The 26,176-nt window shown below is 43.9% G+C and overlaps 2 protein-coding genes across 3 annotated transcripts in view; one reads left to right on the top strand and one right to left on the bottom strand.

Moving 5' to 3' along the window:
• Positions 1–12,489, top strand: part of LOC135526689 (rho guanine nucleotide exchange factor 9-like) — an 83,059-nt gene extending 70,570 nt beyond the window's left edge. For both annotated transcript variants that reach the window (XM_064955247.1, XM_064955246.1), the window contains exon 13: positions 2,642–12,489. In XM_064955247.1, the coding sequence (XP_064811319.1) occupies positions 2,642–2,709 (68 nt within the window). In that variant the 3' untranslated portion in view covers positions 2,710–12,489. The remainder of the gene's footprint in view (positions 1–2,641) is intronic.
• Positions 12,490–12,958: 469 nt separating this feature from the next.
• LOC135526690 (ankyrin repeat and SOCS box protein 12-like) lies at positions 12,959–22,608 on the bottom strand. Its single transcript, XM_064955250.1, has 5 exons — positions 22,532–22,608; positions 17,649–17,808; positions 14,479–14,661; positions 13,700–14,228; positions 12,959–13,446 (listed from the first exon to the last, which is right to left on the bottom strand). The coding sequence occupies exons 2-5, from the start codon at positions 17,769–17,771 to the stop codon at positions 13,313–13,315; spliced, it is 969 nt and encodes a 322-aa protein (XP_064811322.1). The 5' UTR covers positions 17,772–17,808; positions 22,532–22,608; the 3' UTR covers positions 12,959–13,312.
• Between the last annotated feature and the right edge of the window lie 3,568 nt (positions 22,609–26,176).

Here is a 26,176-nt window from a genome sequence, read left to right as displayed (position 1 = left end):
CTGTAGTATCAATATACTATAAACTGTAGTATCAATATACTATAAACTGAGGTATCAATATACTATAAACTGTAGTATCAATATACTATAAACTGTAGTAGTCTCAATATACTGTAAACTGCTGTAGTATCAATATACTATAAACTGTAGTATCAATATACTATAAACTGTAGTAGTCTCAATATACTATAAACTACTGTAGTATCAATATACTATAAACTGCAGTATCAATATACTATAAACTGTAGTAGTCTCAATATACTGTAAACTGTTGTATGAATATACTATCAATTGTTTTATCAATATTCTATCAACTTTAGTATCTATATACTGTAAACTGCGGTAGTATCAATATACTATAAACTGCAGTAGTATCAATATACTATAAACTGTAGTATCAACATGCTATAAACTGCAGTAGTATCAATATACTATAAACTGTAGTATCAACATGCTATAAACTGCAGTAGTATCAATATACTATAAACTCTACTATTATCAATATACTATAAACTGTAGAATCCATATACTCTAAACTGTAGTAGTATCAATGTACTATAAGCTGTAGTATCAATATACTATGAACGGTAGTAGTGTCAATATACGTACTATAAAGTGTAGTATCAATACACTATAAACTAGTAGTATCACAATACTATCAACTGTAGTGTCAATATACTATAAACTGTAGTATCAATATACTATAAACTGTAGTATCACAATACTATCAACTGTAGTATCAATATACCATAAACTGTAGTATCAATATACTATAAACTGTAGCAATATCAACATACTATCAACTGTAGTGGTATCAATATGCTATAAGCTGTAGTGGTATCAATATACTATAAACGTTGTATCAATATACTGTAAACTGTAGTGGTATCAATATACTATAAACGTTGTATCAATATACTGTAAACTGTAGTAGTATCAATATATTATGAACCAGGAGGAAAATATGCCATGTCCCCAGCCGAACTTAAAGACGTCAATAACTTACAGAACTCGAGACAAATGCATGCAGTAGACTAAGCCATGGAACACATGGATTGGCCAGTGAGTGGCCAGGCCCTAGTCACACCTACAGGTTGTTTATTCTTCAAAACCCTGCCCTTTCACACCACCGCCAGCTACTGCACTCATAATTCTGGCTGTGAAAATAGTAAAAATATTTTGACATATAGCGCTACTGCCATCTCTGAGATTTACCACTGGGTTAGGCTTGTTAAAATAGAGCCCTAGATGTGTGTCAGAACTGTGTTGTTCTGTGTTTGGTTTCGTGTGTCACAGTACTGTACTGTCCTGTGTTTGTGTTACTTTGTGGTTTGACAGTAACTGTGTGTGTATTACATTGTGGTTTGACAGTAACTGTGTCTGTATTACATCGTGGTTTGACAGTAACTGTGTGTATATTACACGGTTGGCACAAGGTGAAGTACTGCTCTTGAATTTTCAGATTCATTGTTAGATATCATCTTGAGAAAGAGGGCCTTGTTTTATGGACATGGTTTGAAAATGATAAAGGTATATCATTCATTAGAGTTTTGTTTACTGTAGAGATAATGCAACAAGATGCCATGGCAACTGATAAGAAATCTACTACTACTATAATTACGAATGGCATTAGAGCATGTTGATCTAGTATGTTCTATTTTACTCTCAAGGCTCTCCAAGATCTCCATAGAGAAACCGTGTCTATAATCAGTTTAAAAATACGAAGAAGGACACTGTGTTTTTCAAGATGCCATGGCAACTTTAAAACTTTCCATCATCAAATATTGATTATTCACAGTTTTATATTGGCTGTGGAGTAGTTGTTGTAATGCTCATAGATCGTAGTCCAGCAGCTTTCTATTCTTATAAATCTATTTTGATTGCTCTTACTTTGCGTAGTCTTAGGGTGCTATTCAATCAAACACGTAATCAGCAAAGACGGAATAACACTCTCCTTTGTCAATGGAAACGCCTGATTTCATATATGTGCTGGAAGAATGTTATTTCTCCGGGTCCTCGTGTTTGCCTGATTCAAGGATGGTTTGAATAGCATCTCTAGTTCTCCCTTGTGTCATTACTAGAGCAGAGATGTGTATTTTCCATCCTCAAGCATCATCATATGATCATAATATTATATGCTACAATAGTAACACAGTGCTGAACAACGTAGTGCATAGTTGTAGTTGCTTGTTTGTTGTGAAAGCATGACTAGATGTTGTGTACAATGTTCTGTTTCTGATGCAATACTGACCATGTTTCTCTGGTTATCCACTTCTCCACCCCCTTGATTCTACTATTTGCCTCTTCCCCTACTCTGTTTCCTCCTTCCTGCCCCCTACTCTGTTTCCTCCTTCCTGCCCCCTACTCTGTTTCCTCCTTCCTGCCCCACTCTGTTCCCTCCTTCCTGCCCCCTACTCTGTTTCCTCCTTCCTGCCCCCTACTCTGTTCCCTCCTTCCTGCGCCCTACTCTGTTCCCTCCTTCCTGCGCCCTTCTCTGTTCCCTCCTTCCTGCCCCCTACTCTGTTCCCTCCTTCTTGCCCCCTACTCTGCTCCCTTCTTCCTCCACCCTACTCTGCTCCCTCCTTCCTGCCCCCTACTCTTCTTCCTCCTTCCCGCCCCCTACTCTGCACCTGCCTTCAAGGTGTGAACAGGTGCGTGCCCCCCTCCTTACCCCCCTCCCCAGGATCCCCTACCCCTGGGACAGTATGACCTAGCAAAAGACTTGGCACATGCAGAGGATTTTGAATTGAGTCAATCCAAACGAGGCCAGGCTCCTTTCTGGCACAACAATTCTACTAGATTAACACCTTTTAAGAAATAGAGAAACAGACTCTTTCCAAGGACCATCTATTTTTTTCTGAGAAACACTCAAACTAAAATATTTGGAAGATTACATCGTTGTCCTGTGAAAAATAATTGAAGACAAAAAAAAAGAACTACTGGAAGAAGGACCAATGATGTTTATTTGTGAGTTTCATTGCGGAGACTGAGTTTGTGAGTTGTCACCCAGGAGACTGGAGAACTATGGATTCTAACTTCTTCACTTCATTCTAACTGTTCTTGGTTCTGAGTTCCAATGCTTCTCTCCTTCAGTAGACTGTTCCACACTGAACTGTACTGTACAGGAATCTACTACTACATCCCTCAACCCCACCATCGCCATCTGAATGTCCTGGATTCATGGAGCTTTTATTTTGTTCTTTTCAGGCTCTGCCTCGTTTCCATATTTGAAGAAAGCATATTTAATGTTCCTTTACCAGAACTAGTGAGTCCACCTACCTACAGTACAGTATGACTGTGTAGATGACAGGCGTTGTGTTGATGTGTGTGTTGATTATGTTGTTGTGAGTGTGCACTGCAACGATGAGGCTGAAATGGCATCCTATTCCCTATATTGTTTGGTAGGTGGGGTGCCACTTTGACTGACAGGAGAGCTGTTGGCCGGTTCTAATGTTTCTCAGAAGTTCTGTTGTCAGCATCACTGACGACTGTCCCATTAAAGACTGGTCAGACCATATCTCTCTCTCTCATTCTCTCTATCGTCTCTCTCTCTCTTTACCCTCTCTGTCTATCTCTCTCTCTCATTCTCTATCGTCTCTCTCTCTTTACCCTCTCTGTCTATCTCTCTCTCATTCTCTATCGTCTATCTCTCTCTCTCTCTCTTTACCCTCTCTGTCTATCTCTCTCTCTCTCTCTATCGTCTATCTCTCTCTTTACCCTCTCTCTCTCATTCTCTCTATCGTCTCTCTCTCTCTCTCCCTCTCTCTCTCTCTCATTCTCTCTATCATCTATCTCTCTCTTTACCCTCTCTCTCTCTCTCTCATTCTCTCTATCGTCTATCTCTCTCTCTCTTTACCCTCTCTGTCTATCTCTCTCTCTCTCATTCTCTCTATCGTCTATCTCTCTCTCTTTACCCTCTGTCTATCTCTCTCTCTCTCTATCGTCTATCTCTCTCTCTCTCTTTACCCTCTGTCTATCTCTCTCTCTCTCTCATTCTCTCTATCGTCTATCTCTCTCTTTACCCTCTCTGTCTATCTCTCTCTCTCTCTCTCTCTCTCTCTCTCTCTCTCTCTCTATACCATCTGTCTCCTCTCTATCCCCCCCTCTCTCCCCCCTCTCCCTCTCTCTCTCCCTCCCTCCCTCTCTCTTTCTCTCTTCTCCATCCCCATTCCCCTCTATATCTGTCTTATCTCTCTCTTTCCCCTCTCTTTGTCTCTCTTTCCCCTCTCTTTGTCTCTCTTTCCCCTCTCTTTGTCTCTCTTTCCCCTCTTTCTTAGTTGTCTCCCTCTTTCTGTTCCCTCCCGTCAATCTGACTATGTTTTTCTTTAATGAGGTTAGACATCTAATTGGATGTCTGCCATTATCCATGATATTACGGCAGGTCAGGGAAATAATCAATAGCCGTAACATCAATACAACATTTACATTATCTACTACGCACCAAACACTGTTGACAGGGTATAATCATTGCGTCCATCCACAGAGGCTGGCTGTTGGGTCACAAAGGGTTTCATGTTCCTGTCTGTCTGAGTACTGAGCTGTAGACAGGTAGAATGTCTGTCTGTCTCACCTGTCTGCCTGAGTACTGAGCTGTAGACAGGTAGAATGTCTGTCTGTCTGAGTACTGAGCTGTAGACAGGTAGAATGTCTGTCTGTCTGAGTACTGAGCTGTAGACAGGTAGAATGTCTGTCTGTCTGAGTACTGACCTGTAGACAGGTAGAATGTCTGTCTGTCTGAATACTGAGCTGTAGACAGGTAGAATGTCTGTCTGTCTGAGTACTGAGCTGTAGACAGGTAGAATGTCTGTCTGTCTGAGTACTGAGCTGTAGACAGTTATAATGTCTGTCTGAGTACTGAGCTGTAGACAGGTAGAATGCCTGTCTGTCTGAGTACTGAGCTGTATACAGGTAGAATGTCTGTCTGTCTGAGTACTGAGCTGTATACAGGTAGAATGTCTGTCTGTCTGAGTACTGAGCTGTAGACAGGTAAAATATCTGAGTACTGAGCTGTAGACAGGTAGAATGTCTGTCTGCCTGAGTACTGCGCTGTAGACAGGTAGAATGTCTGTCTGTCTGAGTACTGAGCTGTAGACAGGTAGAATGTCTGTCTGTCTGAGTACTGAGCTGTAGACAGTTATAATGTCTGTCTGAGTACTGAGCTGTAGACAGGTAGAATGCCTGTCTGTCTGAGTACTGAGCTGTATACAGGTAGAATGTCTGTCTGTCTGAGTACTGAGCTGTAGATAGGTAGAATGTCTGTCTGTCTGAGTACTGAGCTGTAGACAGGTAAAATATCTGAGTACTGAGCTGTAGACAGGTAGAATGTCTGTCTGCCTGAGTACTGCGCTGTAGACAGGTAGAATGTCTGTCTGTCTGAGTACTGAGCTGTAGACAGGTAGAATGTCTGTCTGTCTGAGTACTGAGCTGTAGACAGTCATAATGTCTGTCTGAGTACTGAGCTGTAGACAGGTAGAATGCCTGTCTGTCTGAGTACTGAGCTGTATACAGGTAGAATGCCTGTCTGTCTGAGTACTGAGCTGTATACAGGTAGAATGTCTGTCTGTCTGAGTACTGAGCTGTAGATAGGTAGAATGTCTGTCTGTCTGAGTACTGAGCTGTAGACAGGTAAAATATCTGAGTACTGAGCTGTAGACAGGTAGAAGGCCTGTCTGTCTCACCTGTCTGTCTGATTGGACTAACACATATCATCTAATTCCATGACAGAAATGACAAAATTATATGACAGATAATTTTTATTTTTTACATTTTGTTCAGCTGTCGAATAATTAACATTCACACTGAAGCAAATAGGTTTTTTAAATTCTGCATATGTTGAGGAAGCAGAGCCAACCATACAGTTGTGTGTGTTCCCTTGTTTTAGACATAAGTAAGAATACTGCACTATTGGAGATGGAGTCAACCAGGGGAGGCTGCTGAGGGGAGGACGGCTCATAATAATGTATGGAACGGCGTCAATGGAACCGTATCAAACACATCAAAGATGTGGTTTCCATGGTTTCCATGCGTTTGATACCATTCCATTGACGCCGTTCCAGACATCCCCTCAGCAGCCTCCACTGATATCAACTGGTGTCGGGTTTCATTTCAAGCTCAGTTGGTAGAGCATGGTGCATGTAATGCCAGGGTTGTGGGTTCGATTCCCTTGGTGGACCAGTATGAAAATGTATCCACTCACGACTGAAAGTCCCTCTGTATAAGAGCATCTCCTAAAAGTTCAATGTTTTTTTAAGGGTGAGAATGTTGTAAACTAGAGAGAAATATCCACTGGATGTCTCTGTTTATAGGTCTTTGTTTTCCTGTTTCAAAGTTTGAATTTAAGTTAATCAAATCTGTCATATTAATGATCAACTCTGTCATATTAATGATCAACTCTGTCATATTAATGATCAACTCTGTCATATTAATGATCAACTCTGTCATATTAATGATCAACTCTGTCATATTAATGATCAACTCTGTCATAGTAATGATCAACTCTGTCATAGTAATGATCAACTCTGTCATAGTAATGATCAACTCTGTCATATTAATCGAAGCGATGTTCATACTTAGACACAAATACAGAAACAGATTTTTTATCAGATGATACCAGTTGATGGAAATCAAATACAGTATGCCAACTTGTGCAATGTGATATATCATTGTATCTACAATACTCACGACAATGTGGTATAAAACAATTATTATATAGTTTTATGTAATTTGTTTGCCTTCTCATAGGCCCTATATAAATTAATTATTGAAGAAGAAATCATTTAGATTTTATTTGTATGGTGTGTAATTTATGTTTTTTTTTATTTCAGTAAAACAAAAGTGATAAAAGGATGATTTGATTCCTGGTATCTCTAGAAAGTGTTCCTAGAATGATTGCTTTAGATCAGGGTGGCCAACCCTCCTCCTGGAAAGATACCCTCCACCTGGAGAGATACACTCCTCCTGGAAAGTTACCCTCCTCCTGAAGAGTTACTTTCCTCCTGGAGAGATACTTTCCCCCTGGAGAGATACCTTCCTCCTGGAGAGATACCTTCCTCCTGGAGAGATACTTTCCTCCTGGAGAGATACCTTCCTCCTGGAGAGATACCCTCCACCTGGAGAGATACTTTCCTCCTGGAGAGATACTCTCCTCCTGGAGAGATACCCTCCTCCTGGAGAGATACCCTCCTCCTGGAAAGATACCTTCCTCCTGGAGAGATACCCTCCTCCTGGAAAGTTACCCTCCTCCTGGAAAGTTACCCTCCTCCTGGAAAGTTACCTACCTCCTGGAGAGATACTTTCCTCCTGGAGAGATACTTTCCTCCTGGAGAGATACTTTCCTCCTGAAGAGATACCTTCCTCCTGGAGAGATACCCTCCTCCTGGAGAGATACCCTCCTCCTGGAGAGATACCCTCCTCCTGGAAAGATACCTTCCTCCTGGAGAGATACCCTCCTCCTGGAAAGTTACCCTCCTCCTGGAAAGTTACCTTCCTCAAGGAGAGATACTTTCCTCCTGGAGAGATACTTTCCTCCTGGAGAGATACAGTCCTCCTGGAGAGATACTTTCCTCCTGGAGAGATACCTTCCTCCTGGAAAGTTACCCTCCTCCTGGAGAGATACCCTCCCGTTTGATTTTATTCCAACCCTGCACCTACACACCAGACTCTACTAACCAGCTGGTCCCCAAGACCGTGATTATCTTGAATCAGGTGTGTTAGAGCAGGGCTGGAACAAAAGCCTGAAGGAGGCTATCTCTGATCTAACTGTGCCCTAACAAATGTGCATCCCAAATGGCACCCTATACCATATACAGTGCAATACTTTTGACCAGTGCCCATGGTCAAAAGTAGGGAATAGGGTGCCATTTGGGACACACACTAACTGTGCCCTAACAGAGATGCTATCTAACAGAGATGCCCTAACAGAGATGCTATCTAACTAAGATGCTATCTAACAGAGATGCCCTAACAGAGATGCTATCTAACAGAGATACCCTAACAGTGATGCCCTAACAGAGATGCTATCTAACAGAGATGCTATCTAACAAAGATGCTATCTAACAGAGATACCCTAACAGAGAGGCTATCTAACAGAGATACCCAAACAGAGATGCTATCTAACAGAGATGGTATCTAACAGAGATACCCTAACAGAGATGCTATCTAACAGAGATACCCTAAAAGACATGCTATCTAATAGAGATACCCTAACAGAGAGGCTATCTAATAGAGATACCCAAACAGAGATGCTATCTAACAGAGATACCCTAACAGAGATGCTATCTAACAGAGATGCCATAACAGAGATGCTATCTAACAGAGATACCCTAACAGTGCCTTCCAGCGTCCCACTAGTGATTACTGGATCTATTCATGCAGCAACGATGATTCAGGCATGTATTCTCTTTCCCACTCCGGTGTAGGACTTCTCGTCTTTCTGGGCCGTCCCAAATGGCAAACCAATTCCCTATAGGTCTCTGGCCAAAAGCAGTGCACTATATAAGGAATAGGGTGCCATTTGGGATGGCCCAGAAAGACGAGAAGTCCTACACTGGAGTGGGAAAGAGAATACATGCTCTGTGCCTGCGAGTGGGGATTCCCAGTGTTAGAGAAACCAGACAGACAGAAACATGAGGGGCAGGAGCCTGGGAGCCAAACTGAATATCACTCTAAATATCACTCAGAATATTCTTCTAAATATCTCTAAATACACCAGTCAAGCACAACAACCTCTGCTCACATATGCAGTGTGTATTCCAGAATAGGTCAGGCTGTTTCCATGTGAGCGGAGGTTGTTGTGCTTGACTGGTGCATTTACCCCCTAACAAACCCCAAAATGATTATTGTAGTACCAGAGCATCTGTTGAATATCAGGGACATTTCACTCTTTTTGCCTGACGAATCCTAAGACTATCTAAAACCTACATTTTCACCTAAAATGACATACCCAAATCTAACTGCCTGTAGCACAGGCCCTGAAGCAAGGATATGCATATTCTTGATACCATTTGAAAGGAAACACTTTGAAGTTTGTGTAAATGTGAAATGAATGTAGGAGAATATAACACATTGGATGTGGTAAAAGATAATTAAAAGAAAAAAACATGCTTTTTTTAATCATATTTGAAATGCAAGAGAAAGGCCATAATGTATTATTCCAGGTTTGGTATGATTTTGATTTTGGCCACTAGATGGCAGCAGTGTATGTGCAAAGTTTTAGATTGAACCAATGAACCATTGCATTTCTGTTCAAAATGTTGTATCGAGTCTGCCCAAATGTGCCTAATTGGTTTATTGATACATTTTCAAGTTCATAACTGTCCACTCTCCTCAAAGAATAGCAAGGTATTCTTTCACTGTAATAGCTACTGTAAATTAGACAGTGAAGTAAGATTAACAAGAATTTAAACTTTCTGCCCATATCAGATATGTCTATGTCCTGGGTAATGTTCTTGTTACTTACAACCTCATGCTAATCACATTAGCCTGCGTTAGCTCAATCGATCCCGTAGAGGTTAAATTAAATGTAGATTAAATCAGTTCATTTAGAATTTAATACATTTTCCTATTGATCTCCTCAGTGTATTAATGAAAGACGTAGGGGGTTTGACAGAAGGACAGAATGGTGGGAGATGATTATATAGTTAGTCAGTATTTGGTTTATTTACATTACTTTTTAATTTTCCAGTTCAACTTCCACATTTTAGAGAAGCTCACTGGCATAAAATGGTGAGGAAACAGACAGAACAGGCATACTACCTGTGACTAGCAGCTAGCTACATGTGCATACTGTATAAACAACAGATCATATATTATATTGCAATATTAGTATTATCCGTTGGAGACTGCCAACAGTGTTGCTTCAGTTCTAGTTTGAATCTCAAATGACAACATAATCCCCAATATAATGCACTACTTTGGACCAGAGCTCCTAGGCTCCTGTTCAAAAGTAGGGCACTGTAAAGGGAAGAAGGTGCCATTTGAGGCCCAGTTCTATCCTCAGTACCAGAGACACAGTTCTAGCCTCAGTACCAGAGACCCAGTTCTAGCCTCAGTACCAGAGACCCAGTTCTAGCATCCGTACCAGAGACCCAGTTCTAGCCTCAGTACCAGAGACCCAGTTCTAGCCTCAGTACCAGAGACCCAGTTCTAGCATCCGTACCAGAGAACCAGTTCTATCCTCAATACCAGAGACACAGTTCTATCCTCAATACCAGAGACACAGTTCTATCCTCAATACCAGAGACACAGTTCTAGCCTCAGTACCAGAGACCCAGTTCTAGCCTCAGTACCAGAGACCCAGTTCTAGCCTCAGTACCAGAGACCCAGTTCTATCCTCAGTACCAGAGAACCAGTTCTATCCTCAGTACCAGAGAACCAGTTCTAGCCTCAGTACCAGAGACACAGTTCTATCCTCAATACCAGAGACACAGTTCTAGCCTCAGTACCAGAGACCCAGTTCTAGCCTCAGTACCAGAGACCCAGTTCTAGCCTCAGTACCAGAGACCCAGTTCTATCCTCAGTACCAGAGAACCAGTTCTATCCTCAGTACCAGAGAACCAGTTCTAGCCTCCGTACCAGAGACCCAGTTCTAGCCTCAGTACCAGAGACCCAGTTCTAGCCTCGGTACCAGAGACCCAGTTCTAGCCTCAGTACCAGAGACCCAGTTCTAGCCTCAGTACCAGAGAACCAGTTCTAGCCTCAGTACCAGAGACCCAGTTCTAGCCTCGGTACCAGAGACCCAGTTCTATCCTCAGTACCAGAGACCCAGTTCTAGCCTCAGTACCAGAGACCCAGTTCTAGTCTCAGTACCAGAGACACAGTTCTAGCCTCAGTACCAGAGACCCAGTTCTATCCTCAGTACCAGAGACCCAGTTCTAGCTTCAGTACCAGAGACACAGTTCTATCCTCAGTACCAGAGACCCAGTTCTAGCCTCAGTACCAGAGACCCATTTCTAGCCTCGGTACCAGAGACCCAGTTCTATCCTCAGTACCAGGTAGATCATTATCATCATATCATGGTGTTTTAAGGCATCCAGAGTTCTGCATGACACATGAGATGAACTCTTTGAAGATTTTGTTTTCTCTTTTAACAACCAACATGTTTGCCGTTATTTTACAACCTGCCACTGTTTCATTCCATGTCATGATATGATGATTTCTCTGGGCCATAATATTCTGTTTCCCTCTCTCAAGGGATTGTATGTATTCATGGCAGACAACAGTAGAGAATCTGGATCCACAGACATGCCTTAATAATATTATTATAACACTTGATTGTGGTTTGCTATCAATCAACAATGAATTGATTGGTGGTTAAGACATTAACATAACACTGGACTCTAGTTTATACTTTGATAAATCATGTGTTCATTTGATCAGTGAGTTCTCTGCCACACACTGACTATTGATAGAATATCCTACCACTCCTACAGAACAGATTCAAGGTAAATGGGTCATTTTCTATGGCATCGGCACATCACATAGGAGATTTGTCTACTGTTCATGGTGTGTATGTATTTATGCTGAACCAATCAGAAACCTGGTAGGAGGAGCTATATGTAACCATGGCCCTGAATACATTCATGGACTCCGTCTATTCATGGCAGCAGCTCTACTCAACACAGTTATGGATTCTTTGTTCTTTGAGGTGCATTTTGGAGACACACTATTTATTTTCCTGCCAATATTATCACAAATATTTATGAAATGTAATATGGTGTATTATGTTGATATTAATGTTGTTGTTTTAGTCATTGACAGAATAAGCCCTTGATTCTGTTGTTGGCCGGGTGTCTGTTGTTGGCCGGGTGAGTCTATATTTAGGGCTGGAAGGAAGGCAAATCTGTAGCAGCCATTATACATATGATGCACTGGTTTCGTCCCAAATGACATCCTATTCCCTATATGGTTCCCATGGGCCCTCGTCAAATGTAGTGCACTAAACAGGGAATAGGGTACCATTTGGGACGTACACACAGTCATCATTACAAATCCTTGTTGCTTTTCTCTAGTTGGTTATACAGTAGTATGTAGTTTCAGAACAAGCAGGGTACTAATGTATGGACACTGAAACAGGTAACAAGACAAGTAACAAGTTTAGTTGGAGCAACTAGGCTATTCACTGTACATTCACATTGCCATCTAGAATGGGGGGGGGGGGGGGTTGGACCCTGGTATGACTTCTATTTTATCTGTCAGTCTGAAATGTCATCACCATGTTTGTACAGTACAAATAGCAGGAACATATATTTTCTCTCTGGCCTTTGATTAGGTTTGTTTTGATTTGTTGTAGAAATGGAAAAAAACAACCCTGAAACTAAGTAATGCCTATTCAAATCCTGAAACTGTGAATGGGGATCGTCGAGAAGTCTATGTATATGTTTTGATGTAATCAAAGAGCACTGGGAATTATTACGTTGTATTTCTCTGTAAAAACTGAACCACATTGATATAACTGTACTTCTGTTGAAATTAAAACCTCTATATACTGAACTGTGTTCTAAGGTCAATGGGGACGTTCGACAGGATATCCTTATCCTGTAATGTGATGTAATATCCTGTCTGTGTACTAATCCTTCTGTTCAAATAAGGCAATGTCTTGTTTCCCTGTTTGTTTGCTGCTCCAGTGACTGACTGGGTTTGAACCTGGTTTGATGCACTAAACAATACTGTGTCGCTGAGCTATCAGCAAGGACACTCCTAATGCCAGCAAGATTCCACAAATGACATTGTTTTTAGCTCGACTAAAGATTACTTGCCAACGGTGAGAAGTGATTTCATAGATGGAGAATCCATCTACAGTGGTAGTGTGACACCTAGTGGTTACTCATAGTTTTACACTTACTAAAGGTTTCTCCTAAAGCTCTGTGCACTTATATAACTGTCCAAGAAGAGAGGGCATTGTCTTCACCATAGTTTCTTCAACCAATTTCCAATGATTACATTTACCAAACATTTGCTGAATTCAATCACAGAGAATAAGTTAAATAAACATGTTTATTCTAATTCAACCTCTACAGCTATTCAAAGGCAAACTTGGCATAATTATTATTCACACCTACAATAGAAACAGAACAAACTGGACTTTGCAGCCCATGATGCACTCAGTAGAGACAGAAGAGGATGGTATGAAATTGTTGCACTTCTTTTGAAAGTTTTGCAGAAACCATCCTTCATATTGTTTCACCTAACATGTGTTTTCAGAACAGTGGAGATGAAGCAGAGGAATCCACTGTAGACTATTGTGACACAGCCATATAGCGCATCCATTTGTGACATCATCTTCATGCAGAGTTCAGAGGTCAGGAGATAGAGGTCATGTGAGATGTTTCAGGTAGTTCCTCAGTATCTGGGGAATGTCCAAGCGGTCTATGGACGTCATTTTATTAACCATGGGGAGGTATCTCCGAATCGCAAGTCGTGTCAGTGACATCAGAGTATTGGGACAAACTGGAAATAAAACACACGGGAGGTTCTAGTTCATTCAATGAAATACGAGAAAGTCTCCAATGTTCTCATCATTAACAACCATCAATCAATTAGAGTTACAGAACAGACTGAATAGGTGACAGTCAAATATGTAACAAATGTTTAACTTATGTGCAACAAACGTAACGAATCTCTAACCACTCTTTAACAAATATGAAACAACTGTTTCTCAAATATGATACAAAAGTAAAACAAGTGTGTGTGATGTTCTCACCTCTCTCCTTGAGCAGCAGATCAACCGCTTCATTCTGCTTGGTGGTCTTGTCAATAATCAGCGTGGGCAGATACACGTCTGCCCCAAAGTCTATGAGCAGCTGTATGTATTCCACTCCACAGCCATACCTCAGACACATCTCCAGCACCGTCTTGGGCTGCTTGATCCTGGCCAGCATCTTCTCTGACTTACAGTTATAGTTAGGATTAGCCCCGTGGAGCAGCAGCAGCTTGAAACAGTCCAGGTGTCCATATACAGCGGATATGTACAGGGGTCCCCTGCAGGCTGTGGCGTTGGAGGCCCACTCAGGGACTTTGGGCCAGACGTCGACCTCGGCTCCGAACTGAAGCAGCTCCCTGAGGACCTCCACGTCTCCCTCGCGGGCGGCGGTCAGCACCGGGGAACAGTTGTTGTACGGGCTGCCGTTGGGGTCGGCTCCAGCCTTCAGTAAGACCACAACACAGTCCAGGTGTTTACCACTGACCGCTGTAAACAGAGGGGTCTGGGCCTTCACATCTAGACTGTCCACCTGCAAAACCAATCAATCACCAAACAATAATGAATCAATAGGTTAAATCACATTTATTTCTAAAGCCATTTTTACATCAGCAGCTGTCACAACATGCTTATACAGTAACATAGAGTAAATGACTGTTGTTTGAATCTACCTTAACTCTAAAAGTGCAGACTAAATTAAACCAGGATTTTTTTAGTCCATGTCAGGAGTAGACGTCTGGGTACGAGAAGCTAGTCCAAAGTACTCTATCGCCATATCTCACCTCCGCTCCGTGCTCCAGCAGGAGTTCCAGACACCTCAGGTGTCCGTGTGCTGCAGCGGTCCGTAGGGGGGTGACAGGGATCCCCCAGCCGCTTCTGCTGTTGATAGACTTGCTGTAGCTCTCCTGGGACAACAGCTCAGCTAACACCTCCACGTCATCACTGCTCACGGCCTGGTTCAGAGCCTGGGGAACAGAGCAGTGTTATACCTCCACTTATACCTCCACCATACACACAGTGTTATACCTCCACTTATACCTCCACCATACACACAGTGTTATACCTCCACTTATACCTCCACCATACACACAGTGTTATACCTCCACTTATACCTCCACCATACACACAGTGTTATACCTCCACTTATACCTCCACCATACACACAGTGTTATACCTCCACTTATACCTCCACCATACACACAGTGTTATACCTCCACTTATACCTCCACCATACACACAGTGTTATACCTCCACTTATACCTCCACCATACACACAGTGTTATACCTCCACTTATACCTCCACCATACACACAGTGTTATACCTCCACTTATACCTCCACCATACACACAGTGTTATACCTCCACTTATACCTCCACCATACACACAGTGTTATACCTCCACTTATACCTCCACCATACACACAGTGTTATACCTCCACTTATACCTCCACCATACACACAGTGTTATACCTCCACTTATACCTCCACCATACACACACAGTGTTATACCTCCACTTATACCTCCACCATACACACAGTGTTATACCTCCACTTATACCTCCACCATACACACAGTGTTATACCTCCACTTATACCTCCACCATACACACAGTGTTATACCTCCACTTATACCTCCACCATACACACAGTGTTATACCTCCACTTATACCTCCACCATACACACAGTGTTATACCTCCACTTATACCTCCACCATACACACAGTGTGATAACTCCACTTATACCTCCACCATACACACAGTGTTATACCTCCACTTATACCTCCACCATACACACAGTGTTATACCTCCACTTATACCTCCACCATACACACAGTGTTATACCTCCACTTATACCTCCACCATACACACAGTGTTATACCTCCACTTATACCTCCACCATACACACAGTGTTATACCTCCACTTATACCTCCACCATACACACAGTGTTATACCTCCACTTATACCTCCACCATACACACAGTGTTATACCTCCACTTATACCTCCACCATACACACAGTGTTATACCTCCACTTATACCTCCACCATACACACAGTGTTATACCTCCACTTATACCTCCACCATACACACAGTGTTATACCTCCACTTATACCTCCACCATACACACAGTGTTATACCTCCACTTATACCTCCACCATACACACAGTGTTATACCTCCACTTATACCTCCACCATACACACAGTGTTATACCTCCACTTATACCTCCACCATACACACAGTGTTATACCTCCACTTATACCTCCACCATACACACAGTGTTATACCTCCACTTATACCTCCACCATACACACAGTGTTATACCTCCACTTATACCTCCACCATACACACAGTGTTATACCTCCACTTATACCTCCACCATACACACAGTGTTATACCTCCACTTATACCTCCACCATACACACAGTGTTATACCTCCACTTATACCTCCACCATACACACAGTGTTATACCTCCACTTATACCTCCACCATACACACAGTGTTATACCTCCACTTATACCTCCACCATACACACAGTGTTATACCTCCACTTATACCTCCACCATACACACAGTGTTATACCTCCACTTATACCTCCACCATACACACAGTGTTATACCTCCACTTATACCTCCACCATACACACAGTGTTATACCTCCACTTATACCTCCACCATACACACAGTGTTATACCTCCACTTATACCTCCACCATACACACAGTGTTATACCTCCACTTATACCTCCACCATACACACAGTGTTATACCTCCACTTATACCTCCACCATACACACAGTGTTATACCTCCACTTATACCTCCACCATACACACAGTGTTATACCTCCACTTATACCTCCACCATACACACAGTGTTATACCTCCACTTATACCTCCACCATACACACAGTGTTATACCTCCACTTATACCTCCACCATACACACAGTGTTATACCTCCACTTATACCTCCACCATACACACAGTGTTATTCCTCCACTTATACCTCCACCATACACACAGTGTTATACCTCCACTTATACCTCCACCATACACACAGTGTGATAACTCCACTTATACCTCCACCATACACACAGTGTTATAGCTCCACTTATACCTCCACCATACACACAGTGTTATACCTCCACTTATACCTCCACCATACACACAGTGTTATTCCTCCACTTATACCTCCACCATACACACAGTGTTATACCTCCACTTATACCTCCACCATACACACAGTGTTATACCTCCACTTATACCTCCACCATACACACAGTGTTATACCTCCACTTATACCTCCACCATACACACAGTGTTATACCTCCACTTATACCTCCACCATACACACAGTGTTATACCTCCACTTATACCTCCACCATACACACAGTGTTATACCTCCACTTATACCTCCACCATACACACAGTGTTATTCCTCCACTTATACCTCCACCATACACACAGTGTTATACCTCCACTTATACCTCCACCATACACACAGTGTGATAACTCCACTTATACCTCCACCATACACACAGTGTTATACCTCCACTTATACCTCCACCATACACACAGTGTTATACCTCCACTTATACCTCCACCATACACACAGTGTTATACCTCCACTTATACCTCCACCATACACACAGTGTTATACCTCCACTTATACCTCCACCATACACACAGTGTTATACCTCCACTTATACCTCCACCATACACACAGTGTTATTGGGCTGCACTGCTGGGTGGTAAACTGAAGCAGGGAGGTACTATCTGAACTTGTTCAATAAAATAAGCTTGTCATTTGTAAATGATGTCGTTATAAATACGACCCTGGTTAGGTCACACCCATGTAGACTTGGAAGTCACACCCTCTGATGCTGTGCAAGTCTACTGATGCTGTCTCGGTGATAGGTTGCTAAGTTACAAAGCACTGTAAGCTCATTGGCTGTACCTGGCCATGCTCATTGTCCTCCTCATCCTCTTCCTTGGGCTGAAGCAGAGAGAAGATCTTGGAGACGTCCATTAGACTCATCTTGAGAGGGTTGGTGGCTGTGTTGATACTGTCTAGGACCATACTGTTACTATAGCTGTAACAGTTACAACTCCCCCATCTGAGGAGAGAGAGAGGAGAGAGAGAAGGGGGATACAGTTCAGTTAATGAATAACCTTTATAGATCCTCAGAGAGAAAATTGGAATCAGACACCGGCATCAGACAAAGACAGGGAGAATACAAACACACAGGCATAGCTAAACTGTTTGGGTTTGTACCAACCAGGACTCATCTGTGCTTCAGGACAGTAATAGATAGAGACAGGGAATAGATAAAAGACAGGAATAGATAGAGACAGGGAATAGATATTGACAGGGAATAGATATTGACAGGGAATAGATAGAGACAGGGAATAGATAGAGACAGAATAGATAGAGACGGAATAGATAGAGATAGGGAATAGATAGAGACGGAAATAAATAGAGACAGGGAATATATATTGACAGGGATAGATATTGACAGGGAATAGATAAAAGACAGGAATAGATAGAGACAGGGAATAGATATTGACAGGGAATAGATATTGACAGGGAATAGATAGAGACAGGGAATAGATAGAGAGAGGGAATAGATAGAGACAGGGAAGAGATAGAGACAGAATAGATAGAGATAGGGAATAGATAGAGACAGGGAATAGATAGAGACGGAAATAAATAGAGACAGGGAATATATATTGACAGGGATAGATAGAGACAGAATAGATAGAGACAGGGAATAGATAGAGACGGAAATAAATAGAGACAGGGATAGATAGAGACAGGGAATAGATATTGACAGGGATAGATAGAGACAGGGAATAGATAGAGACGGAAATAAATAGACAGGGATAGATAGAGACAGGGAATAGATAGAGACAGGGAATAGATAGAGACATGGAATAGATAGAGACAGGGAATAGATAGAGATGGAAATAAATAGAGACAGGGAATAGATAGAGATGGAAATAAATAGAGACAGGGAATAGATAGAGACAGGGATAGATAGAGACAGTGTCACGCCCTGGTCTTAGTATTTCGTGTTTTCTTTCTTTATTTGGTCAGGCCAGGGTGTGACATGGGTTTTTGTATGTGGTGTGTTTTGTCTTGGGGGTTTTTCGTAGGTATTAGGATTGTGGTTTAGTGGGGTTTTCTAGCATAGTCTATGGCTGTCTGAAGTGGTTCTCAATCAGAGGCAGGTGTTTATCGTTGTCTCTGATTGGGAACCATATTTAGGCAGCCATATTCTTTGAGTGTTTCGTGGGTGATTGTCCTTTTTTCTGTCTATGTGTTACTTTGCACCAGTATAGGCTGTTTCGGTTTTCGTGTTACGTTTCTTGTTTTGTAGTGTTTATGTTTAGTTGTTTTTTTATTAAACATGAATCTAAATAGCCACGTCGCATTTTGGTCCGACTCTCCTTCAACCAAAGAAAACCGTTACAGAATCACCCACCACAACAGGACCAAGCGGCATGGTGACAGGCAGTGGCAGCAGGAGCAACAAGGTCTGAATTATACGACTTGGGAGGAAATAGACAGGTGGGCGGTCGTCCCAGGGAGAGTGCCGGAGCCCGCCTGGGATTCGCTGGAGCAGTGCGAGGAAGGTTATAGGAGAATGGAGTTGGAGAAACGAACATGGCGGCGTGGAAGGAAGCCCGAGAGTCAGCACCAAAAATGTATTGGGGGGAAGCACAGGGAGAGTGTGGCAGAGTCAGGAGTCAGATTTGAGCCAACTCCCCATGTTTATCGTGAGGAGCCAAGGAGGAGACCAGAACCAGAGCCGGTGTTGGAGGTGAGCGAAACAGACACTGTGAAGGAGTTAATGGGGAAATTGGAGGAGAGAGTTATGAGGGAGTTGCTGTGTTGGTGCTTTAAGCATGGAATTCGCCCAACGGAGCGTGTCGGGATTTGATGGCACCTGGGTCAGCGCTCCATACTCGTCCTGAGGTGCGTGTTAGTCGGCTGGTGAAGATTGTGCCAGCCTCACGCACCAGGCCTCCTGTGCACCTCCCTAGCCTTGCACGTCCTGTGCCAGCCCTGCTCTCAAGATCTCCAGTACGCCTTCACGGTCCAGCCCATCCTGTGCCACCTCCACACACCAGCCCTCCGGTGGCAGCTCCCCGCACCAGGCTTCCTGTGCGTGTCCTCGGCCCAGTACCACCAGTGCCAGCACCACGCACCAGACCTTCAGTGCGCTGCCAGAGCTGCCAGTGCTGCCAGAGCTTTTCTCCTCTCCAGCGCTGCCGGAGTCTCCCGCCTGTTTAGAGCTGTCACAGCCTTCCTCCTCTCCAGCGCTGCCGGAGTCTCCCGCCTGTTTAGTGCTGCTAAAGCCTTCCGCCTCTACAGTGCTGCCGGAGTCTCCCGCCTGTTTAGCGCTGCCAGAGCCTTCCTCCTCTCCAGCGCTGCCGGAGTCTCCCGCCTGTTCAGCGCAGTCAGAGCCTGCCTCCTCTACAGTGCTGACAGGGTCTCCCGCCTGTTCAGCGCTGCCAGTCTGCAAGGAGCAGCCAGAGCTGCTAGTCTGCAAGGAGCAGCCAGAGCTGCCAGTCTGCAAAGAGCTGCCAGTCTGCAAAGAGCTGCCAGTCTGCAAGGAGCTGCCAGTCTGCAAAGAGCTGCCAGTCTGCAAGAAGCCGCTAGAGCTGCCAGTCTGCAAAGAGCTGCCAGTCTGCAAGAAGCCGCTAGAGCTGCCAGTCTGCATGGAGCAGCCAGAGCTGCCAGTCTGCATGGAGCAGCCAGAGCTGCCAGTCTGCATGGAGCAGCCAGAGCTGCCAGTCTGCATGGAGCAGCCAGAGCTGCCGTCTGCATGGAGCAGCCAGAGCTGCCAGTCTGCATGGAGCCGTCAGAGCTGCCAGTCTGCAAGAAGCCGCCAGAGCCGTCCGTCAGCATGGAGCAGCCAGAGCCGTCAGTCAGCATGGAGCAGCCAGAGCCGTCAGTCAGCATGGAGCAGCCAGAGCCGTCAGTCAGCATGGAGCAGCCAGAGCCGTCAGTCAGCATGGAGCAGCCAGAGCTGCCAGTCAGCATGGAGCAGCCAGAGCCGTCAGTCTGCCAGGATCTTCCAGATCCGCCAGTCAGCCAGGATCCGCCAGTCAGCCAGACACTTCCAGACCCGCCAGTTAGCCAGGATCTTCCAGATCCGCCAGTCAGCCAGGATCCGCCAGTCAGCCAGACTCTTCCAGATCCGCCAGTCAGCCAGGATCTTCCAGATCCGCCAGTCAGCCAGGATCCGCCAGTCAGCCAGACTCTTCCAGATTCGCCAGTCAGCCAGGATCTTCCAGATTCGCCAGTCAGCCAGACTCTTCCAGATCCGCCAGTCAGCCAGGATGTACCAGAACCGCCAGCCAGCCAGGGACTGCCAGAGCCAACTACCTGCCTGAGCTTCCTCTCAGTGCTGAGCTTCCTCTCAGTGCTGAGCTTCCCCTCAGTGCTGAGCTTCCCCTCAGTGCTGAGCTTCCCCTCAGTCCCGAGCTTCCCCTCAGTCCCGAGCTTCCCCTCAGTCCCGAGCTACCCCTCAGTCCCGAGCTCCCCCTCAGTCCAGTGAGGTCCTTGGTGAGGGCTACTAGGCCAAGGTCGGCGGTGAGGGTCGCCTATCTAAGGACGCGAGGAAGATGGACTAAGACTTTGTTGGAATGAGGTCCACGTCCCGCGCCGGAGCCGCCACCGTGGACAGAAGCCCACCCGGACCCTCCCCTATGGGTTTTTGTGTGCGGCCAGGAGTCCGCACCTGGGGGGGGGTTCTGTCACGCCCTGGTCTTAGTATTTTGTGTTTTCTTTCTTTATTTGGTCAGGCCAGGGTGTGACATGGGTTTTTGTACGTGGTGTGTTTTGTCTTGGGGGTTTTTCGTAGGTATTGGGATTGTGGTTTAGTGGGGTTTTCTAGCATAGTCTATGGCTGTCTGAAGTGGTTCTCAATCAGAGGCAGGTGTTTATCGTTGTCTCTGATTGGGAACCATATTTAGGCAGCCATATTCTTTGAGTGTTTCGTGGATGATTGCCCTTTTTTCTGTCTATGTGTTACTTTGCACCAGTATAGGCTGTTTCGATTTTCGTGTTACGTTTCTTGTTTAGTTGTTTTTTTATTAAACATGAATCTAAATAGCCACGCCGTATTTTGGTCCGATTCTCCTTCAACCAAAGAAAACCGTTACAGACAGGGAATAGATAGAGGCAGGGAATAGATAGAGACTGAAATAAATAGAGACAGGGAATAGATAGAGACAGGGAATAGATAGAGACGGAAATAAATAGAGACAGGGAATAGATAGAGACAGGGAATAGATAATAGAAAGTAATACATAGAGACAGGGAATATATAATAGAAAGTAATACATAGAGACAGGGAATATATAATAGACAGGAGTAGATCGAGACAGAAATAGATAAGCCACTTAAGTGCCGGGAATGTTTGTGTTACATGCATCTCTCACACACACTACATAGAGACCGGTTCACAGAATAATATATACAATTCAGTTAATTTACTATCAGACATCTGTAAATGTGTTATTGGAAGCCAAGTAGGATTAGCACTTCTTGGAATAGACATTACTATGCAAGAGTTAAATTAGTAAAATCCACATCCTCACCATATGGGTTTGCACAACTTTGCAGAGAGGGCATAATGGGGAAATGCAAATGAAATATTTCTAAGTATGATCATGGAAAATACGATCAAAAAGCAACAGATTTGGGGATTGTTAAAAACTTCCAACCCAGAGAGAATCCCATTCCCCATTTAACTCCTGCTATAGCTACCATGATCCAAAGACCCAGAGCCACACAGCAAATGGTGGTTAACAATGCTTTCCACTTACCTCACCTACAGGGTCACCAACCAGGGATTTTTCTGCCAACAATGTTAATCAGGACGTTGGTAGTAAACACTTACCACTCTCTTATAACTCCATGGTCCGTTGGTCACGTGGAGGAAGAGGAGACTCCAAGAGGAATGTGTTGCTGTATCCACACAGGGACTGGGGTCTGAGAGCTGTGTGTGTGTGTGTGTGTGTGTGTGCGCGCACGGGTGTGCATATGTGTTGCTGTCTAACACAGCAGAGCAGAGAGGGGGTCTGGCTGGCTGGGTGCTGCTTGGGGGCTATTTTTAATCCCACAGATGGACCTATCTAAACTTCCATTCTTGGAGAACTGTGGGGGGTTATAATTAGATGGGTGATAGACTAGTGACACTGACACTCAGGCTGTGAGTTTGGTTGGTGGGCAGGGGCCTTGGTACTCCCTGGTGTTTCACTGTGTCCTAAGTAAAGATCACATGATAAGGCAGCGCTTCTAGTTCTGATGGTCAGTAGTAGAAATACACAACTAGACTACTCTACCAGCAAACATGTCATTCAATGATGTGTGATCTGAAATCAGATAGGCTTACTTCCATCCATTTTCATTTCAGCTTCCATAGACACTGACTGGAATGCTAGTTTTATTATCCTGACAAATTGCCATTAGCTGAAATAACCCTTTAGTTTTTTTAAGAGTGTAAGTGTGTAGTGAAATCCTTTAAGTTAAATGATTTGTGCTGTATTGTGTCTACGTGGAACAGGCCTGTCATCACCTCCATTTCTTTAGTTTGCACTGTGACTGGCAACCATCTTATAGTCTGTGCGCAGCTGTCTGACTGTCAGAGAGGCTGTTGTAGACTATCAGCTGTTCACACAGCCCTGCCCTGCCTGTAGAACCATGATCAAGAAGACCTCTGCATCTGTAGAAGTATGGTGGCCATGGTCATCTTACATTCCTTTCCAAGATGATCTACACATTCCACGCATTTTGGGAAGTGAAGTCTGTTTCCGCCTCTCAAAAACACAGGGAAGGTAAACTATTTGATGTAACCATTGTTTGCTTATAGCTTAGATTACTTTGTCATAACTAAACTGAAAATGTAGCCAATTTCTGAAAGTAGGCCTGCTTTTGTAGTTGAATTATGCCTGCCTATAACATACGTTTCTACAATAAAATGTATGCAGGTAATAAAGTATACCATGATATAATATCATAAAGCATCATGATTTACGTAAAATGTTGTCACATAAAAATATATAAGCAGGCAGATAACAAGGGTAGCCAAAAGTGTTTCTAAATATGAACTTTTTCTTTTTCGGACCCTCTTCATCTACCCCCCTCCAGTACGCTAGGTGGCGGTAAAAACTCGTTGTTTGCAGCACTGCACTCGCAAGAAGAAAATATTTGCTCTGTTGTAGTTTTGGGTGTGTAACTAGCTATCTAACGCGTTTAACATTTTATATAATAGCTAGCTAATTCATCACAACGTTTGGGGATACATAATTGCGCCAACAAAGTTAGGTTTTTAATGTTACGTGTACGTTGTAGTTGTGTGCACTTTACTATATTCGTTGAGGCTAGACGTTATGGTCTGCTGGCAGCGGTAAAGCTAGCTAATTTAGGTAGCATCAATCCAACTTTCGTCAACTCCTCTCGTTACGTGATTCAGTTGTCCGTCAGTTGATCAGAAAATCACGAAAATAATACCACATAGTGGCCACAGTGTTTGATATTAGGTCGGTTTGTTCAACCTTTGAAAGTCGAAGTTACGTTGGCAACATCATAAACAAATGCGTCGCCATGTTGGCGGAAGTTGTGTTCCCTAGACATTGAAGTGGCATTTCTGGCGGCGTGAAAATAGCTTTTTCTTGGCCCAAGGTATGGAGGAGAACGAGGCACTGGAGATCTACTGCAGGAGAATGATAACACAGGTCAACAATCAACTAAACCCAGAAACTGCAAGGGAGAGGGGGTGGAGAGAGAGGCAGGAGGAGAGGGGGTGGAGAGAGAGGCGGGGGGAAGAGGGGGAGAGAACAGCTCTCCGAGGGAGGAAGGGGTTGCATAGTGAGATGTGGAGGAGGATGATCATACAAATACACAGAAAACAGAACACAGAAACTACAGCAGCGAGTGAGAGGCAGAAGGAAAAGACTGTGAGGAGACAGAGGGAGTGTGAGGACCTTGCAGGAGAGCCTGTCCCTATACAGCTAATTTCTGCCCTGAAGATGAAGACTTTCACAGAGGAGATGAGACGGGTGAGACAGACACTTTATCTGGGCATAGTAACTGTCTATCAGTTCTGGTGGGTCTACACTGGTTTAGTCTCATTGTATCTCAGCCGTATCTCTCTGTGTGTGTGTGAATTAACAGGCCATGGACACGGAGCTGCATGACCCATCAGTGTGTGGAGTGTGTGTACAGCAGCAGGCAGCTTTGTCCCTAAACACCTTCATCAGGAGGAAGACTACTCAACTAGACACTAACATTCTGGAGGATAAACTACACACACACCTCTGTAACAGGGTACAACACACAGTACAAAATACATTTTATTTTTGTATTCTTGTATTCAACAGGGTACAACACACACATACCTCTGCAACAGGGTACAACACACACATACCTCTGCAACAGGGTACAACACACACATACCTCTGAAACAGGGTACAACACACACATACCTCTGCAACAGGGTACAACACACACATACCTCTGCAACAGGGTACAACACACACACACCTCTGCAACAGGGTACAACACACACATACCTCTGCAACAGGGTACAAGACACACATACCTCTACAACAGGGTACAACACACCTCTACAACAGAGTACAACACCACACCTCTACAACAGGGTACAACACTACACACCTCTACAACAGGGTACAGTACAACACACCTCTACAACAGGGTACAGTACAACACACCTCTACAACAGGGTACAACACACCTCTACAACAGGGTACAACACACCTCTACAACAGGGTACAGTACAACACACCTCTACAACAGGGTACAGTACAACACACCTCTACAACAGGGTACAGTACAACACACCACTACAACAGGGTACAACACACGTCTACAACAGGGTACAGTACAACACACCTCTACAACAGGGTACAACACACCTCTACAACAGGGTACAGTACAACACACCTCTACAACACACCTCTACAACAGGGTACAACACACCTCTACAACAGGGTACAGTACAACACACCTCTACAACAGGGTACAGTACAACACACCTCTACAACAGGGTACAGTACAACACACCTCTACAACAGGGTACAACACACCTCTACAACAGGGTATAGTACAACACACCTCTACAACAGGGTACAGTACAACACACCTCTACAACAGGGTACAACACACCTCTACAACAGGGTACAGTACAACACACCTCTACAACAGGGTGCAACACACCACTACAACAGGGTACAACACACCACTACAACAGGGTACAACACACCACTACAACAGGGTACAACACACCTCTACAACAGGGTACAGTACAACACACCTCTACAACAGGGTACAGTACACCACACCTCTACAACAGGGTACAGTACAACACACCTCTACAACAGGGTACAACACACGTCTACAACAGGGTACAGTACAACACACCTCTACAACAGGGTACAGTACAACAC

This window comes from Oncorhynchus masou, chromosome 32, assembly GCF_036934945.1.
Source record: "Oncorhynchus masou masou isolate Uvic2021 chromosome 32, UVic_Omas_1.1, whole genome shotgun sequence".
Lineage (NCBI taxonomy): Eukaryota > Metazoa > Chordata > Actinopteri > Salmoniformes > Salmonidae > Oncorhynchus > Oncorhynchus masou.
This window is presented reverse-complemented; position numbering and strand designations above follow the sequence as displayed.